General features: G+C 51.6%; 4 protein-coding genes across 4 annotated transcripts; 3 read left to right on the top strand and 1 right to left on the bottom strand.

Annotated features, from left to right (window-relative positions):
- The first annotated feature begins 1,440 nt into the window (after positions 1-1,440).
- HER10_EVM0004198 (MFS general substrate transporter) lies at positions 1,441-3,628 on the top strand. Its single transcript, XM_035473850.1, has 2 exons — positions 1,441-1,967; positions 2,070-3,628. The coding sequence occupies exons 1-2, from the start codon at positions 1,755-1,757 to the stop codon at positions 3,531-3,533; spliced, it is 1,677 nt and encodes a 558-aa protein (XP_035325791.1). The 5' UTR covers positions 1,441-1,754; the 3' UTR covers positions 3,534-3,628.
- Positions 3,629-4,186: 558 nt separating this feature from the next.
- Positions 4,187-10,528, bottom strand: HER10_EVM0009936 (Male sterility, NAD-binding; the record flags this gene model as incomplete). The annotated part of the gene is made up of 2 exons (XM_035479407.1): positions 4,187-9,901; positions 9,974-10,528. 2 exons carry the CDS (start codon positions 10,526-10,528, stop codon positions 4,187-4,189), a joined length of 6,270 nt encoding a protein of 2,089 aa, XP_035325826.1.
- A 1,600-nt stretch (positions 10,529-12,128) lies between these two features.
- HER10_EVM0008369 (uncharacterized protein) lies at positions 12,129-15,694 on the top strand (the record flags this gene model as incomplete). The annotated part of the gene is made up of 3 exons (XM_035477894.1): positions 12,129-12,567; positions 13,108-13,159; positions 13,222-15,694. The coding sequence occupies 3 exons, from the start codon at positions 12,129-12,131 to the stop codon at positions 15,692-15,694; spliced, it is 2,964 nt and encodes a 987-aa protein (XP_035325817.1).
- Positions 15,695-17,308: 1,614 nt separating this feature from the next.
- Positions 17,309-19,032, top strand: HER10_EVM0010261 (VerB; the record flags this gene model as incomplete). Its single annotated transcript, XM_035479727.1, has 3 exons — positions 17,309-17,686; positions 17,754-18,563; positions 18,691-19,032. 3 exons carry the CDS (start codon positions 17,309-17,311, stop codon positions 19,030-19,032), a joined length of 1,530 nt encoding a protein of 509 aa, XP_035325827.1.
- Positions 19,033-19,892: the final 860 nt, after the last annotated feature.

Raw genomic sequence — 19,892 nt, 5'->3', positions numbered from 1 at the left:
ACTGGCGAAGGGACTCCTAGTCTGGCTTCTGAAGAAACATTGAACGGACTCTTCTACGTTGTGCAATTCTGATTAAGCTTCCTATTTACATCCACTGATTCCGGGCATAAATTCTGGGGGCTTGAGAAGAATATCTTTGTCTTCTGTCAACTCTGTCCTCTTCATACACTCCACGATTAGCAAGAAGAAATGAGAGTAACTTTTGTGTTTGCTCTGACTGGAGCAGGCTTCTTGAGTGTTCCTCGTGCTAGCTACAAATATGTGAAGAGGCAACCTAGTACACAGCTCACGCTGCGAATGTCCGTGTTCCGATACACAAACTCCCGCTCGGGCTTGGGTCGAAGAGGCTGTAACATGCAATACGAAAACGAATTATAAGATGGCTATGTCTTCACGCAATCGGACCGAGTCAAGTCCCTCGACGAAGTGCTTCAAGTCTCACATCAACACCGTTAGTCTTTAGACAGACCAAAGACCTCATGGCCAAACAACTCATCACCATCAACGCTGTAGCCGTGCTCACCGGCGCGTTTCTTTCCGGTAAAATCCCCTCTCAACTCGCAACACCGTTTTCCCCCCTTTTATTGACTTTCTAGGTGCCATGATGGGCCTCTCTTTGATGGCCGTACCTGTTTTCCTCGACACGACAGACACATCCTCCCAACTCTTCCACCAATTTGTTCGCCTCTACCACTATGGCCACCTTGTGCTGCCGGGCCTCTCCCTCGCGACACTGACTCTCTACGCGTCTGCCGGGGCGATGACTCGGGGTACAGGGCGCCCGTGGGCCGTGTACGCGCTCGCGGGAACCCTCACGGTGGCCATGATCCCGTTTACATGGGTGTTTATGGTCCCGACCAACAACACGCTCTTCGATCTCCACTTCAGGAGCCAATCAGCGGGTGTGATCGCCGGCATAGACGATGCCAAGGGTTTGCTTAGGAGATGGAGCCTGCTGCATCTGGCGAGATCCCTGTTCCCGCTGACAGGGGCTGTGATTGGGCTTTCTCGCCTCGTGAACGGTGACGCGCGATAGATGAGAGTCCGGGTTTGGAAGGTGAATGGGGGCGAGTGAGACAGTCTGTGGCAAATGCTTTGCAGGCAGCTCACGGTGTGTTAGATTGGTATGAAGAGTGATGGCTTTGCTCTCTTATCATTTACAGCCTGTTTCGGTTACTGTATCTGCCCACATCTCAAGCCGTGTTATCCGTGTGTTTCCTGAAGTCACCAATCAGAGTCTACCTAATAGCAATTGTGTAACCACTTGGTTGATTTGCCCAAATGCGTGAGGCATTCGGTCCTCGTTCCATCCCCTCCAGGCAACTCGTGTCATTGTCATCTTCAATCGCGAACCTGCAGGTGAAGGGGCAGACTAGGAAATCTGTTGTTCAGGATCGTTGGGCCGCCGTCCGTCACCCCTGTCTTCCCCCAGACCCGAAGCCCGAGTCCCGAGTCCCGTACGTCGCGCCTCAATGCAATTGGTAGCCTTGAATGCAATTAGGAATGTGTAGCCAAACAAGCAATCGGCACTAGTCCTGCATTTTGTCCGTTAATAGGCCGAAATACCATTCCCGGATTTTTAGACATTCCCCCTTGCAGTGGTGATCGGTAGGCATTTTGGCATCTTGGCATATTACATCAAAACCGACTCTGGCAGTAGAGAAAACCAATTCAGCAACCAGGAAACCAGTCAAACATCCACGAAGCATCTTTTCTAACACAGTAGAGCCCCATAAAGGCCAAACGATCGGGAAATGGAGGCGTCCAAGGAGATCAAGCCAACCGAACAGGCTGAACTCGCCTCATCCTCTCAACCTTTAGACAATAATGAGAAGGGCGAAACCGACGAGAATGTATTGGAACGGCACTCGTCGGCTGCTCTCTCAGAGGAGCCAGAATATCCCGGGTCTGCGCAGGTCGCGGTTATCATGGCTTGCATCCTGAGCGCCATCTTCCTCATGTCTCTGGTGAGGTTACAGTCCCTCCCCCTTCAAATTCTCGAATCAGCCAACCCTTTCAACCGTGTGAACGCCCACAGAGGCAACTAACTCGAACTCTCAACCCCCAAGGACCGAACCATTATTGCAACAGCCATCCCCCGGATGACGGACGAGTTTCACAGCATCCAAGATATCGGCTGGTATGGCAGCGCCTTCATGGTCACAACTTGCTGCTTCCAGCTCCTCTGGGGCAAGGTTTACACCTTCTACCCGGCCAAGTATGTCTTTCTCGCGCTCTTCGGCATCTTCGAGATCGGGTCCGCCATCTGCGGGGCGGCGCCTAGCTCACTCGTCTTCATCATCGGGCGCGCCATCGCCGGCATGGGTAGCGCAGGGATCTTGTCTGGCGCCATCGTCCTCATGATGGGGGCCGTGCCCCTGGCGAAGAGGCCGCTCTATAACGGCTTCTTCAGCGCCGTCCTGGGCACGTCTTCGGTGGTCGGCCCGCTCCTCGGCGGCGCGTTCACAAGTAGGGTCACTTGGCGGTGGTGCTTCTTCATCAACCTCCCCATTGGGGGGGCGGCCATGGTTGTCATCTTCTTCGCGCTGAAGCCGTCCCCAGCGGCAGTTCCGGGCCTGACGGTCCGCCAGCAGCTGCAAAAGCTGGATCTCCTCGGTGAGCTGTTTCTCTTCCCCTCGCTGATCTGTCTGCTCCTGGCGCTTCAATGGGGAGGAATCACGTACGACTGGAACAGCTGGCGCGTTATACTCCTGCTCGTCATGTTCGCCGTCTGCCTGATCGTCTTCATTGTGGTAGAGGTTCTGAGACAGGAGAATGCAACCATCCAGTTGGAGGTCATCAAGAACCGCACCGTGGTCTCGGCCATGTGGTACATGTTCTGCCTCGCCTCGACTATGCTTCTTCTTATCTACTATCTCCCCATTTGGTTCCAGGTCATCAAGGGCAAGAGCGCCGTGGACTCTGGCGTTGCCACGCTCCCGTTCGTCATATCCCTCGTGGTCGCGAGCACTTTGTCCGGTCAGCTTGTGGGCCGCCTGGGCTACTATACGCCTTTTACCATGCTCTCTTCCGTTCTGATGCCCGTCGGCGCGGGGCTTCTTTCGACGTTCAAAGTCAACACGGGTAGTGGGAGCTGGATCGGATTCCAGATCATCCTCGGCTTCGGTATCGGTCTGGGGCTCCAACATGGTCCCATTGCCGTGCAGACGGTGCTCCAGCGGAAACATATACCGATGGCGGTGTCACTCGTCTTCTTCTGCCAGCAGCTCGGGGGCGCCATCTTCGTCTCTGTCGGCCAGAACGTGCTCAACAGCAAACTCATCGAGGGGCTCACCGACGCCGTCAAGGACCTGGATCCGCAAACTATTGTAAACACCGGTGCAACGGCTTTGCGCGACATCCTACCGGCAGCAGACCTACCTACCGTGCTTGTCAAGTATAACGAGGCGATCAGATGGGTATTTATTGTCGGCACTGTCACGGCATCGCTGTCAGCGCTGGGATCCTTCACATTAGAGTGGAAGAGCGTGAAGGGCGACGAGAAGCCCAAATCAACTAGGAAGGACGAGTGAGCAAACAAGCAGATCGTTTGAGGTCTGGACGATACACTTAATGTTCTGGCTATGGAACAAAGCGCTTTAGGCATTGTAATACTATTTCGTGGGGGCGATCGACTTTGTATCAAGTTTCGAGTATGGTCATGTGGATTATGTTTTTCCCGGCGGTGAGCTCGGATAAAGGTACAGCTATATTTCTAGACCATGACAATCTAGTGGAAAGTAGCTAATCAAAGTGACGGAATCCAGGCGCCTTCAGGGAAGGAGATTTGCCTAGCTACATTACAGAAGGGTAGAATATACCAGTAGTATATCAATGTAATCATCATTATTCACAACAATAGCCAGCCAGTGAGCTCCACAACTCGGCTCTTTGAGAGCATTTCCGTACTTTGATGAAACATTAATGAAATATTGACTAAAATGCGCCAATCTGAAAATGATACCGCCAGGTACGATGACCGTGGCTGCAGGTGGGGTGAAATTAGTTCTGGTTGAGGCGGTCAAGTCACATTCAAATTGAAATTATTATCAAAGTTGCGCAAGATCCCCTCATCATTCTTCGCGGAACTCTTGTGAAAGGACGATGGCGGACTCGAAACACAATTACGCCTTAGCAATTCATTCCCAACTTTCACTATGAAGAATCTATTCTAAACTCGATTTATCTAGTTTGATTCAGGCAAGCTCCTTGCCAGTCTTGTTCGAACCTTGCTACGCGTGAAAGCTTTTGCAGACCAAGACACTGCTGCGTCTGAAAAGCACCCAATGTCAGCCAGGTATTTGACGTTTTTCTGCAACACCCACGCAGTCTCGTCCTCCATCCTCGAGCGCAGCTCCTGGTTATCAAATCTGGGTGTTGCTGCTCCGAGAATCTCTGAAGTGGACTCGAGAATGTGCATAATCGGCTGGCACGGATGGCTCTCCGTCAAGCTTACATCATGAGTCGAGGCATTCATATCTTTCTTCAGCCGCCTGAGCCACGCGCCGTAATCGAGGGGCTCTAGAACAGTATCTGATAATACCTGGTTGATAACTTCCCAGAACCTACCGACAGAAAGGCCGTTCTCAACCCTCGTCTCGCATACCTCGCCTCCGGTTGAGGAATCCAACTTGTCGATAACAATGTCAGCAAACCTGTCAGCGCCGCAGAGGTAAACCCAGTTCTCCATGGGTTCCTCCGGGAATGCGCGGATGGTCTGGCAGCCCATTACCACACGCCAGACAAAGTCATCGAGGTTAGGCACCCCGTCTACCGAGGAGCCGATGATGAGCGCCGGACGGACGACGGCGAACTTTGCCGCCAGACGCGGGTTGCTAGCCGCCGCCCGCTGAATGATGGCGCCGGTGATCAACTTCGTCTGCCCGTATGCGTTCGACCGCGCTAACACGTCTTCCAGCACACCCCCCTCCGATATGGTGGTTTCAGCCAATTCCTCAGGATCCCACTGCGGGCCTCCGGATATATACACAATACGTCTGGTGGCCGGAGAGTCCTTCGCGCGTTCCACCAGATCAAGCGCGGCGTCTACGTTGACCTTCCGAAGGGCCTGGAACCCTCCGAACCAATCCACTGCCGCCGCATTGTGTATAATGCTGTCAAAGTATTTGGAAGGGTCTCCATACCCTCCAAGCTGATCCCAATGTGACTGGGAAAGGCCCAGGCGATCTTGAGTGAGATCTCCTGGCCATATCTCGATCCTGTCGCTGAAAATAGGCTTCCATGAGCCTAAGAGCTGGGCCTTCTCGACGAGGCGTTTTTTCCCGGTTGCAGCATCGTCACACCGCATCATTACCGTCACGTTAACTGACGAGTACTGGTCTAAGAGGCGAAGGAGGATGGTGAGACCGGAGAGGCTGGTGCCTCCGGTTAGGAGGACTCGTTGAGGCCGCTGTTCTGGGTTGCTGTTACAGAGTCTGTTGACACCCTTTGTAACAATGTCCTGGAACTTTCCATCGATATCGACGCTATCACCCCGTTTTTGCGCATTCCTACCTTGGTGGAGGTAGCACGCAAGGTCATAGGTGGTTTCGAGTCTCAGGAGCGTCTGCATATCCATGCACAATTCGTGGGTCTTATTCAACCACTTTAGTAGAGGCACGATTGTGATTGAGTCGAGGCCAATCTGGGAAAAAGTGTGTCGAGCGGAAAATTGGACGTCCTCATCGCCCGATCTCCATGAAAGAAGGTAGCGGATCTGCTCAATGATGGGCAACATGACTGATTTTGGAATTTCGTATAATGGCGACTTTGAGGGTCCACAAGAGCCACTGGCCCTGCGATAAGTTTGCAGAGACTCAAGTTTGTCGGCGGAAATCTGTTCCAGCCATTGCTGTATAGATCGTCGGTCGAGCTTACCCGATGCTGAGAGCAGCACCCGGTCTGCCCGGAGGTAGACCGAGGGCACCATGTGATGAGGCAGGAAGTTAGCGGCCTGCTGAGCGCTCTCCTTCATCCACTCCTTGGTCCGTTTGTGTATTTGTTGCAAGTCAATGGCTGGGCCCGGAGGCGATGACGACTTGGAAGGGCGCATGTATGATGGTTCAAGAATGGCCACGAGTTGCGATGCGAGTGGCCCCTTAGCTGGGTAAGATACTATAGCCTGTTTCGTGAGGGCATGTTGCTGGAGATTATTCTCAATCTCTTCCAGTTCGACGCGCTGTCCTCGGATCTTTATCTGGTTATCACCCCTTCCGACGAAGATCAGGTTGCCCTGTTCGTTGAACTTGACCAGGTCTCCTGTGAGGTATGTGGGAAAAGCACACTCGACGTTGTAGGTCGCGAGCCAAGGCGCTTTGGGGAGAAAGGAATCCTTGGACTTCGTATTGTTGTTGATGTACCCACTAGCAACGGCGGGGCCTTGAATAGCGAGCTCACCAACAGCTCCCAACGGCATTAGATGGTCGTGAGTCTGCGGATCAACAACCCACGTGTGACATCCAATGCCTTTCCCAATGACCGAAGAAGGCGTAGAGTTGTCAATATGGTCGACAAACGTGCACTGAACGCAGCACTCGGTCGGGCCGTACGTGTTCTGCAGGTTGCAACGCTTCGCCCATGTTTCAATGTGATGCTGGTGCATTGACTCTCCTCCCAGGCGGAGAACCTCCAGCTTTGGTACGTCGGCTGGCTGAATCATTCTTGCTACCGACGGCGTCAGGTCAATCACGTTGGCGGAGAACTCGTTAATGTTCTTGGCAAGCTGCAGCAGCTTGCTCTCATCTCTTGGGATGCACACGCAGCCGCCGCTCAACAACGTCGCGAAGATATCAGCTATGGACGTGTCGAAGCTGTAGCTGGAAAACTGGAGAAGACGGGCACCGCGAGGATAGAGCCCAACACTGCATTGGGCCTCGAGGCCGCTTGTGACTTGTTTATGTAGCAGGACCACTCCCTTGGGATATCCGGTTGAGCCTGAGGTGAATATGCAGTACGCGGGCGACTCCGGAGAACACATCGCGGCGTCTGAGGAGCACACCGCCCGGGAACTCTTATCGTGGAACATGCCCTCAAAGTTGATTGGTCGTGCTCCGATGTCTAGAACGAGTCCTTGGGTAGCGTTCGAGCAGACAACACAATTTGCCCCGATGGCCTCAAGCATGTACTTGATACGATCGGTGGGAAGGCCGGAATCGATCATGAGAAAGCCGTAGCCCGCTGATAGCGTGGTCAGCATCGCGACCACTGCAGCCGCCGACTTCTCGTAACAGATGGGGATGATTCTTGCATCAGTCGTGCCTCCGAGATGAGATGAGACACGCGGAGAGAGCAGCTTGACGGTGCTTTGCAGCTCAGAATAGGTGTATCTGGCATCCCACCCTTGAACAGCGTCGTTCGTCCCCCAGTCTCTTGCTTTGGCGAAGATTCGCTCTTGGAGACATTCTTGATACTCAGCCAGATCGCCACAGCTGAACTTGAGGATGTCTGCAGCTTGTTGATGTGTCAGGGGTCTCAAGTCTGAAACCACCGTTGCTGGATCTATGCTGGACTCGATCTGGAGCAGCAATTGCTCGAACTGCTTTGCCATCATTTCGACGTCCCACCCGGGAAGAACGGCTGGATCGTACAGCATCTTCACTGTGACGCCCCCTGAGCGTGGGAAGCACTCAACGACCAGTGGGTAGTCCACGTAGGAATCAGAAGAACCATTTTCGATCTCGACAACAGCTTCGGCGTCACGGCTAAAGCGAGACTCGAAATCCGGCTGTATAATGAGAAGTGTCGTGAACGATGCGGCAGACGCAGATCCTGGCCCAAGCGATTTGATGTTTTGCAGAGAGTAATGTTCGTGATCCGACGTCAGGGCGACTTGGGTCTGTACAAGCTCGAGGAATTTACGGACCTGCAGTTGCGGATCCACATGAATACGCATCGGAACACTTGTGATGGTCGGGCCGACTACTGTCTCCAGATCCAGATCGCTGGACATCCCCCGTCCATGGACAGTCATGCCAAATACCACGTCTGACTCTCCATGCACTTTGGATATCATCAAAGCAAGAGTGGCTTGAATGAATGTTGCTTGAGTTACGGCGGAAGATCGATGCTGAATATTGCACTCGACAGTGATGCAGCTTGATGCCCGGCAGATGAACCGATCGAGAGGGAGTTGCGGAAAAACACTCCCAGTGAAGGATTCCAGCCTAGATCTCCAGAACTCTTTGGCCCCTTCGGACGACTGTTCATTCACCACGGCATATGAAAATGTCGAGAATGGTGTCGGTGAAGGTATCCGTTGGTCTCTGTATGCTTTCTGGGTCATCTCGAGGATCAGATGGGTTGACCATCGATCATATACGGAATGATGAATCCTCCAACGCCAGATTGAGCCAGCTTCATCTCCCAGAGCGTCATGAATACAGTGCTGAAATAGCTGAGATCCGCATGTCATTGGAGTTTGCCGAGAAAAAGACTCTAATGGCAGTGCGCAACCTTCATCAAACAGCATCGTGACGTTATACAGTCTTCCGTTCTGATGGCGCACGATGCGGCTCCTCAACATCGGTGTATTCCGGAGAACGACATTCCAGGCGCGAAGAAAGTCCGTCTTCGCCCAGGTTCTCGGGAGACGAAAAGCATGCTCCGCAATGTACGCACCGTCTTGGACTTCACCGAGCGTCATCAGCGCCGCCTGCATCGGCGTGCACGGAAATACCTCCTCAATCAGCTTCTCACTAACTCCACACTGCTCTGAAGCCATAGAAAGAAGTTCATCGGCATTTACGTCAGCGACAAACTGGTTTCTCAGCGGCGGTCCACGAGCTTTGTCTGATTGAGGCGTGCTTCGCTCGGCAACTAATTGTACAATTGCCTTCAAAGTCGGATGGAGAAAAAAGTCGGAGATTGACGACATTATACCAGCCGCGCGCAGTTCTTTGCACACTCGAAGTGCGGAGAGAGAGTTGCCGCCTAGGAGAAGGAAGCTGGAGGTGGGTTTGATGGCCGCAACCTCCAAGCCCAAGACGTTTGCCCATACAAGAGCGATCTTGTCTGCCACTGCAACGTCGTACTCCTGCAGCTGGCAATCTGTAGTAGGTCGCATGTCGATCAGTTCGGCCAATGTTCTCTGTTCTGCCAGAGAAACAAGGCTTCTGCGATCGAGCTTGCCGTTGGGAAGCCTGGGGAGCTTGCCGACGGATAGGCCCCCGACTGGAATCATGTAGGATGGAAGGGTCTGCACAAGATTTGTAAATGAAGACTCCGAAAGGGTGAGAGAAGCCTTTTTCGTAGCAGAAGGTTGCTCGAGAACGACGAGCACCACGAGAGCAGGCCTGCTAGAATTCTCTTTCAAGATGGCGACCGTCACGGCCAGCTCCTTGACATTCTCCAGAGCCGATAGAAGCTTGTTCTCCACCTCCTGCGGCTCAAATCTTTGGCCAGAGATTTTCAGTTGACAGTCGAGACGTCCCTTGTGGGTGAAAGTTGCATTCCGAATGTCTTGCAAAAAGAGGTCTCCAGAACGCACGATTGGACAACATCCTGAGCTACGCTCGCTGGGATGGACTTTGCCTTCCCGTAAATATCCCATGAAGTTGGTGTAGCTTTCGACAACAAGTTGACCAGCTTTTCCAGGGAGAACCGGAAGTCCACCATCATCAACAAGGTAGCAACGGCAACACTGGAGGGCATGACCCGAGTTCATCATGTCGCCTTCGTTGACACTCCCAACCAGAACCATGAGGGTTTCCGAAGAGCCGTAGTTCCAGTAAATCTTCAGGCGAGAACTCCAAGAATCTACCAGATCTGGTCGCATTGGTTCTCCAGCCAGCACGAGGCCAGTCAGGCTTGGGACGGCGGTTACACCCATTATTCCCAGCACCGAAGATGGTAAGGTTGTTCGCGTGGCAGCAAAGCGAGTGATGGTATCCTCTAGCCCATGAGACTTTTCTAAATCTGTCGGTATGCATAGGCAGCCACCAGATACGAGAGTTGAGAAGGTGTCGATCAGGTTCACGGCCCAACCGAAAGATGGAAATAGAAGATTGCGTTCGGCTGGTCCCAGTCGTAGGGCATTACCTACTGCGAAAGCCATCGTACTGAGACTTGCATGAGAGTGAACAACGCCCTTGGGCTCTCCAGTGCTGCCAGAGGTGTAAATTACTACGGCTGGTGACTTCGCATCCTGTTCTGGAAACAAATTGGGTACAGGTTGTGATGCTGTTCCCTGCACGCATAAATCAAGTGTAAGTCGAGTAACATCGGGTAGGCTGATCTGCTTGGAAGGTTCCGTGAGGTCAATCAGATGCGTGATTCCTCCTAGTTGGGCGATTGATTGGATGCGAGACACGGGCAACGACGAGCTCAACGGTACGCCAATGGCTCCCGCGCTGAGAACGGCAAGCAGGGCGACAATCGCAGCCGGGGAAGACTGCGACACGATGACAATTCTCGAGCCTTTCAAGACACCATGTCCCCGGAATCTTTCAGCGTTCGTCGCTACCTGGGCCCAGAGAGTCCTGAAATCGAGCGTTGTCGTGCTGGAGACGATACAGACTCGCAAGGGCTCCATATGCGCATAAGCCTGGATAAGAGACGGAAAAAATATCTCTCTTTGGAACAATCCATTATCTTTCTTCTCGACGGTCGTACTTGGTTGTCGCTGTTTGTTGCCGAAGCTATTGAGATCTGACACCTCGATGATGCTGCCCATGGTGCCGGAGCTGAGATGAGAGGAATGCTAGGAGGAGGAATTTCGATTGTTTTGGTCCTTAGAATAATGAGTTGGCGATGGGTAAGCAAGTACTGTCGCTGAAGTAATAATAGAGGTTTAGCTCTGTCCCAAAAACTTGGGTCAATGAAATCAGGTAATAGTAGTCAGGTTCGAAATGGGAATAACCGCTAGAACCACAAGATAAATGACACCCTCCACAAAGGCAGTCAACTTACGGTATTCCGCCGATCCATTTGGTATTATCTAACTCTATAGTTGACTTGGTGCATCATTGAGGCATTCTTCGTCGACGCTGATGGGTGTTGGGAATCAATGATGGTCGCGTAGCCGGGTCCCGGACTCGGGTTTCGGGGTTTGGCTCAACTAGCGGTGGCATCTAGCACATCACTCAATTCCAAACCCGTCCTGACTCATTCAAGAGTTTCTTTCACACCGGATTCACGTTTCCCACCTATCTCTCTCATTCTCTACCGGCCCGGTGTCTCTTCCTGGCCCTCGCTGACCTCTAAACCCCGGACTGATCCTAGACCACGGGAGACGGGCTTGGCTTTGGGTTTTCCGAAATTATTCACAGCCTTGAGCAGTCATATGTAATTTTAGTTCTCGATTCTATGTCATGTTTGCCGTAATCCTGCGTCTTTTTGGCGTCTACTCGTCAAGTTATCGTCACACTTGAGAAACAACTTGCAGCTTCGTCGCCAGTTGATGCCCTCCGTCCGCCTTTGAACTATTTTCCGATCCCTACAAATCATCCACTTTCGACAAGTCGCTCAGGGATTCTTCGTGGCCCTCTCTCATCAACATGTCGTTTCGGAACCTCAAGGGGCTCTTAACGATCGACAACGACGAAGACAACAACATATGCCAAAAGGTCACAGGTTTCGATATTTCAGGCCTCGACATTGGGGATATCGAAACTCGCGCCATCGCCGAAAACATACCAGTATGGCGTCTTTGTAGCGCGGCATGGTCCGTTGTGTTGAGTCGCCACACTCTCCAGAGCTCCGTGACTTTCCTAGCAACGTCTGCATTGCCTCGAAGTACCCCGAATGGATCATCCCTCGGGTCACTCGCAAATTATCACGCGTCTGTTGATGAAGATGCATCATTTTCCTATTTGCTGAATCAGGCGTCGGATATCTCACTGCACAACGACCAGGACTCATCCTCCCTCACAACATCTTCCATGTTGATCGTCTACCCTTCATCATACTCTGGCGCGACTCTATCTTCGCTGCCTCTATCACGACGGATAAGATCAGACACCTCCATTCAGCTATTATCCAAACGTCCAAAGACAGTTCAAGCCACTTGCCACTACCAATCATGGCTGCCCAAACATCATATTGATGCTGTGGTGAACCATTTCTTGCATTTGTTAAGGCACATTATCAATCATAGGACATGGGGATCCCTAGTCGTCAGGGACATCCCCATGATGTCTCTTGAGGAGGAGCTGAAGATCCGCCACGATTGCCGGCCTGGACTTTCCCTCGCTGACTTTGAATTCGGGTCGGTACATCAGCTCTTCCGTCGTCAGGCTAACAGAACACCAAATCTTCCTGCAATCGAGGGCACCGGAGAATACGTGCTAACGTACCGCGAACTGGACTTCATGTCTGACCTGATGGCCACAGACCTGGGCCTTCGACTTTCGGGTGTGGCCTCGTATCCGCTCGACACCGGCTTGGTTATGGACTGCGGCGTTGTCATAGGAATCATGATGGAGAGATCACCTGCTATCGTGGCTGCAGTTTTGTCGTGCTGGAAAGCTGGATTTGCCGTTGTTCTAGTTGATCCCAACCAGCCCAAGTCAAGGAATGGTCACATCATTGAGGACTGCGGTTGCAGTCTCCTGATCGTGGACAAGTCGCAACGTGAGAATGCTGCCTCGTGGGAAGCCCTCACATGGCAGTACGATTTTGATGAACTGAAAAGGAGGACTTTTTCTGCCACCGACAAAGTTGACCGGGTACCCCTTGACTCTTGCATCAATCTCTTGCAAGACTTCCGCCGACCAGCGTGGTTCCGAGTTACTTCTGGCTCTACAGGGCGACCAAAATGTTCTCTACACGATCATGCGACGCTTGGCTCCTCCATCGCCAGTTATGCTGGAAGAACACGGGCTTCGAGGTCTTTGCTCTTCTTCAACCCTATTTCTTCTGCGTCTGGGAATGCCATCTGGACAATTTTGACCAATGGAGGGTGCCTTTTCATTCCTCCTCAAGACGAGATCACCTCAGACCTTGCGAAATGCATCAACCGTTATCGCATTGACGATATGTGCATCACCCCCTCGTCTATCTCACTCATCAGCCCAAGCCAGGTTCCCAGTCTTAAGACTGTCTCTCTTGTTGGAGAAGCCGCCTCATGTGCTGTCACAGGAACATGGAGCCCTTATGTTTCTTTACGCATAGGCTACGGCGCCACGGAAATGAACTCTCACTATCTGCCTTTTCATGACGAGCCGTAAGCAGACTCTTTGCTAATCTACCGTCCTGATCAAGCCATGTTGACACCATTTTGTCTAGTACCGGAACTCTGCCGCCCTATCATTCACTTCCAAACTCTGATTACTCTCTCTACATCCTTCGACCGGGTACTATGGAGCTCTGCCCGCTTTACATTCCAGGAGAAATATGTCTCAGCTCAACATGGATGAGTTCGGGGTATATTAACAGACCCGGTGCAACCTCACAGGTCTTTGCGCCTCATCCATTCCCAGGAGACGCCGGTCACACCTATATCTACAGAACTGGAGACATGGGCATGTTTGTTGGTGACCAAGCCTTCGTCTTACTAGGCCGAGTTGACTTTCAATTCAAGATAGACGGTAACCGCGTACAGCCGGAGGAGATCGAGTACATCATCAGCCAGTTACCGCACGTGATCAGGTGCAGAGTCATACTTATCGAGCCGTCTGTAGGACGTCCGGTCATTACGTGCTGTGTGGTTCTGGCTGATATCCTGACCGCCGATACTGATGCCGATAGCTTCTGGGCAGACTTCATTTCCAAGGCCGAAGTGGCTTGTTCTGATCATTTACCGGCATACATGAAGCCACATAGATGGCTGCGCTTTGACAAGTTCCCCGAAACTCCCACGGCAAAGACAGACACAGCCGCTTTGACCAGGGCTGCTAAGAGTATCATCGACAACGGAAGCCTGGTCATGACAGATGGTCATCAGCAAGAGGATTCAAAATTCATCCTTGGCAACGGCAAAATCTTTCTGGACTTGGCCACAGAAATCCTGGCTGGCTCAGACTTTGATGCAATCTCCCTGGAAGACTCTCAAAGTATTCAGGCTCGGTCTTTCATCGAAAATGGAGGCACGTCCTTGCTGTCTCTCCAACTTAGGGCGCAACTGCGTAAACGAGAGATAGATCTACCCATGGCGACGCTCTACAGTACGCGAAGTCTTGCAGACGTGGCTTTAACGCTCTCTGCTAAGGATGAAGACGCCTTTGAAGCGGCCTTAGTCAAATCCGTCAAACCAGTTCCAAGCGCAACAAACGGCCTGCTGCGGAGAATGGCCTTGGATACCAAGTGCGGTTTTGAGAGCTTCGAAGCCGTATTTCCGAGCACTATCCTCCAACGAGAGATGTTCATAACCAGCATGCTGGAACCCAAATCATGGATGTTCTATCAGTTCTTCGACCTCTCTCAGTCCGACTGCACCGAGGCCCAACTTCTCGAAGGAATCCGCCTACTGGTGTCGAAGAAGCAGAATTTAAGGACCGTCTTTTCTCTTCTAGATGTGTCGGTCAACCCAAAGACAGTCGAAACCCCTGACAGCGCCTTCGACCTGATCAAGAATGCCGAATTCGTGCAGGCTGTGCTCAAGCCATCCGAGTTGGAGATTGACCTCTCCCAGAACACCGAGATCGTAGACCCCGACATTCATCGCATCAAAGATTCGATGAGACCCTGGTCATTCCTTCGACCGCTCTGGAGAGTAGCATTCTTGTCGAAGCCGCGGCTTCTCGCATGGACTTTTCACCACTCAATTGTCGACGCATGGGTGGCACGTAACATTGCAGAAGACCTTCACGCAATTCTTGCGTCCATAATCCAGAGAGACAGCTGCCAGGGAGGATGGCAGCGCTTCTTGACCGAGGCGTGCGAGAATGCGGCGAGGCCGTCAATGGAGCAGTGGGCGCTGAAAACATACGGCGTTGATGGCTTAGGCAGTTCCCCAGATTCTGTCTTACAGAAGCACATGAGAATCTGGGAAGACTTCATGACCGGGGCACGAGCGACTCCGATACCTGATGAAGGAAAGCTTCCCCCTCAAGCCCTTCCAGCCCCTCCTCTCTTCAAAAGAATTAATTCCCTCCCGTATGGCAACTGGTGCCGGAGTCACCACATCACACCTGCTGCGCTGATCCACGCCGCAACCTCTCTGACAATAGCCCGTCTATTGAAATGGTGGCAACCAGGAGGGCCGCAAGAAATGCCGGAAGAAGTGGTTTACTATCGACTCAGTGCCAACCGCGCCGACATCGAGGACGCATCTGAGATGGAGGGGGCTCTAATATCCATCAGTCCTATCCGAGTCCCTGTCCCCGCCGAGGCCGACATCGTGGACATCTCGCGGCGCGCCTTTAGCAACTGGCTGGCGACACAAGAATCGGATCCGTATTACCAGGACGGGTATCTCGTTGCCACGGGTCCCGAGGCGACGGCGAGGCAGCGGCGTTGGGGTAACGTGCTTCTCAATCATATTGTCAATCAAGAAGAAGAAGAAGGGCAGTCTGCGGCCGCTCTGCGGGGAGTTGTCGAGGATCGATGCGGTTATGCGATGGTCTGGCCGTTCGCGGCGTTGGAGATGACGGTCGTAGAGACAAATTCTTCAAAGGCTGACAGTCTCCAGTTGTGTATTCTTTCCACACTGAAACAACGGGATACTGAGGAGTTTATGGATATATTTGCTAGGATTCTCGAAGGAGCAGTAAGGTCTCATGGGGTTTCAAGTGCTAAAGAGATTGTTCGGCAGGTTTGATGAAAAGATGTTGGACCATGTCAGGATCACATAAGATAGTGGCTATTTTCTGACGTTGGAGACATTTGATTCCATGTTCATCCGATTTGAGTTTTCTTTTTTTTTTTCCAACGTTGCGTTTCTCATTGATTTCGCAAGACTAAAAAGAAGCTTCGCTCATCGGCCAAATGTTTATTCATTTTGACGTTTATCGCACGATATCCAGCAGATCTTACCTAACCGACGAGATCACTAAGTAGGGACATCAGCGAGCGACTTAGAGCCAGGCTTACGCCAACGATTACTAGCTACTTGGATTCTCGCACCTCGCTCAAGTGATCAGAAATCTTTTGGTGGCGAGGCATTTGATATGTTGTAGATGCAAGATATTTCCTAGCACTATCCTTGCACCGATTCAACGACCTTCCCATCCTTGATAATCTCTGTGATCCATCCAATCGTCATTTTGCTTCTCGTTGTATCGGCAAATTTTTCATGGTCTTCAACTAAGTGTTCCTTGTACCACCGGTCTTCTTTCATTTTCTTGTAGTCATTGATATCCTTGAACACGACTTGACTGAAACAATCGTAATCGGCCACATTGGCCATTTGTGGATCCATTAAGATATCCATAAGCTGACGGGTCTGTGATGTGTTGTGAATCTTTTGACAGTATCAGTGTATTTTTCGTAGCGGAGCATTTGGAGCTAGAATTCTCACCATTGTCCACCGCATGATACCGTACTTGACCATGAGATCCCTTGTCAAAGAGGCTGAAACTTGCGTCATATAATGCCTGTACTCTTCTTCAGAGAGACTCTGTTTGCGATAGCCGAGAATCGTTAAACAGAGAAATTGGCTGCGAGGATCGTCTGGGAGAGGTGGTGGAATTTCGCTATCTAGAGCCATGTTGAGTACAGCACGCTAAAGAAATTGGACAACAAAAAGTACAACAACAACAACAACAACAACAACAACAGGGAGTAGTAACCGACGGTATCCAAATGGCTACTGCATACACGCTTCAACGGGTGATAGGAAGATTGAAAATATAGTTTTAAGTCGCTGGAAGCGTGCAGCGGCGAATTTGATTAACATGTAAGGGCTTGCATGATTGATCTATGCCGCCGGTCCAGCCCGCCAAATCTTGACATTGTGCCCGCTGGACTGCTGACAAGAGTCATCCCGTAAATGACCCCTGATGCGGGAAAAATGCAGTTGGCATGATCGCCGAAGAGCCAACACCGCAGACGGGAAATCCTTCCAACCAAACATCGATGGGGCCCACTAGCCAACAGCGTGTCACGATTAAATTGACCCGGTCACACCAAACCCGAAGCCCGATATTTGATTATGACCGGCCTAGATGTGTCATCGGTCAACGAGCTGAAATCGCAACCATGGAGAATGCCCGTGGCACTAGTTGAACGTCAGGCACGGTGTACCTAGTCTGTTGAAACACGCAGAGAGTGTATCGCAAAACGGGCAGCGATTAATCATGTTGAGAAAAATATATTGATACTTGAGCATCGACTGGGCCAGGCGTACTACAATCAACAGGAATTTACTGACGTTCTTGAGTCACGCAACTGGCAGCCGCTCAAAACAGCATAACTTCACCATACCCTCACAAAAATGGATTTATTCGTTGCTCGACTAGCGTTAATTAATAGCCGATTGACTCTGGCCTCAGTCGGCGTTGCAGCAGCAGCGCTCTTGTGTTTGGTGGGAACTGCGATATACAATCTGTTCTTCCACCCACTACGCGACTATCCCGGCCCTTTGTTATGGAGGATGAGCAGTATCCCCTGGTGTTATCACCAGATAACAGGCAGGCGAACGCATATTCAAGCAAAACTCCATCTCAAATACGGGGATGTCGTTCGTGTTCGGCCAGACGAGCTGAGCTACACGAGCGCGCAAGCGTGGAACGACATCTATGCGCACCACCCGGGCAGGCCAGAGTTTCCAAAGGATCCTCGGCGCCAAAGGCGCAATCCGAACAAGCAAAGTGTTCGTCATCTAGTCGACGGTATGTCTATATTCTAATTCAGTTGGACTAATAAAGTGCATCGTCTAGCACATCCTCGGCGCGAACAAGCAAGACCACTCCCGCTATCGCCGCCTCCTCTCTGGCGCCTTTTCCGAAAGAGGGCTCCGGCAGCAGGAAAAGCTCATTATGGGGCACGTCGAACTCTTGATTGACAACCTGTCAAAGTTCGCCTCGACCGGTGAGAAGCTTGACCTCACGAAGTGGTATAACATGGTAGTTTTCGACGTCATTGGCGACCTTGCATGGGGCGAGTCCTTCCACTCCCTCCGCAACGGCAGGCTGCATGCGTGGATCCCCGCCATATCGTCGACGGTCAAATTTGCCATGCAGTCCAGCGTCTTCTACGAGTTCGGCCTGGACTTTCTTGTCCCCATTTTCATCTCCAAGGCTGTCCGGAAACAGAGGTTAGCTAATTACAAGTTTTCTGAGGAAAAGGTCAATGAGCGGCTTAGACACGGCACTGACCGCGGGGACTTTTGGGACCGCATCTTGATCAAGAGTTCCAACGATGACAATAACGACGACGATGATACAAGGGCAGCGAGCGAGGGCATGACCCACGGGGAGATGCTTAATAATGCCAGCATCATGGTTCTGGCGGGCTCAGAGACGAGCGCGACAACGTTGTGTGGCATGTCGTACCTGCTTCTTAGCGACCCCAAGGCCATGCAACGGCTGGTTCAGGAGATCCGGTCATCGTTCAAGTCCGCAGAAGAGATCACGCTGCTGTCGGTTGGCCAGCTACCTTTCCTTGATGCCGTTTTCCAGGAAACCTTGCGGCTCTACCCACCTGTCCCAACTCATAGCCAGCGGGTTCCGCCTGAGGGCGGCGCAAGCGTTTGTGGCAAATTCATTCCTGGGAATGTACGTCCATTCTATTCTCCAACATTTTCTGCCATCCCCTGTTTTTATTGTGTAGATGTGTTCTTCAACTCATTGACAATCAATTAATTGGCTACAATAGGTGAGTGTCGGTATTTCGATGATGGGTGCGTGCCTCGATCACAAGAACTTCTACCGAGCTTCTGAGTTTTGTCCCGAGCGCTGGCTCAAGGATACGCCCTTGGACTTCAGAATGGACAACAGTTCGGTGTACCAGCCCTGGAGCATGGGGACAAGGAACTGTCTTGGTAGCAACCTAGCGCGTGCAGAGATCCGCTTGATAATGGCGAAGGTTTTGTGGCATTTTGATCTTGGACTTGAAACGGACCTTATGTATGGAGACTGGTTTGACCAGAATATCTGGGGCGTATGGTTTAAGAAACCCATTTGGGTGTCGTTGAGCCATGCTGAACACGTCAGATAATGAGTAGACAACTGAGATGATTTGAGAACGAGTGGTAGTAATATTTCAACTCGGCAATACTATCAGTTCATTCTCAGCGAAATCTTCACTTTTTTGATGTATTTCTACCTTAAATCAATCAACTCGAAATTTTACTCGACCGCAACAAAAACGCAACCAACGAATGACGACTAGACGAAAGCTGTTTGACGACCGTAATTTTGTCGGCATCCTCTCGGGCAAACTCCATCAGCCCCTTGAGCCGTTTCAAATCAAATACTACATCGTGTCCCAGCTGAAGCAGCAGCAAGTCTTGTAGCCGAGCTTCAGCTTCTGAGGAGCCACAGGTGTCTGGTACAACATCTGCGATAAGGATTAAAGTAGCTTTGTCGTTTATCCGCAGCAGATCAAAGTGGGCTCGGAGTTCTGCCACGCAAATCTCGGCATGCTCGCTCGAAGAGCCGTAGAAGTAGGGATCAGGGAGGTGAAGCAGGTAAACAGCCGCGTCCGACTCGTTTTGCGGTGTTCCGGCCACGCGACTCTGGACCTTCAGCCAGCTTAAGGAGTTCACGCGTTGCCAGGAAAGTCTTGACTCTGTCTGCTTGATCCCCTCGCGTACCTGGACCACAAACCAGAGAGATGGGCTGCGGCTGTAGAGTGCTTTCGCCACCGCCGTGGAAACTGCATTCACCTGTCACCATCGTTTCGTTAGACACTATCACCTCGCAGCCAGCTTCAGAAGAAGAACCTTACCTCAACTATGGCCTTTCCAAGTCCCTCTAAATCAATGGAGGAAAGAATATTAAGTACGGCACTCGTTCCGCCACTTGTAATCAATCGCTGGAAAGCGACTGCTCTGCGATGGAGCTTGGCATTTTTCT

This window comes from Colletotrichum scovillei (assembly GCF_011075155.1).
Source record: "Colletotrichum scovillei strain TJNH1 chromosome Unknown Contig00014, whole genome shotgun sequence".
NCBI lineage: Eukaryota > Fungi > Ascomycota > Sordariomycetes > Glomerellales > Glomerellaceae > Colletotrichum > Colletotrichum scovillei.
The sequence above is the reverse complement of the archived record's forward strand: the minus strand, read 5'-3'. Positions and strand labels throughout refer to the sequence as shown.

What these genes read in the sequence shown, in the direction of transcription:
- HER10_EVM0004198 (XM_035473850.1), top strand. Translation starts at nt 1,755, where the DNA reads ATGGAGGCGTCCAAGGAGATCAAGCCAACCGAACAGGCTGAACTCGCC. An exon ending in CCATCTTCCTCATGTCTCTG is followed by an intron (nt 1,968 to 2,069) that starts GTGAGGTTACAG and finishes TCAACCCCCAAG; the next exon opens with GACCGAACCATTATTGCAAC.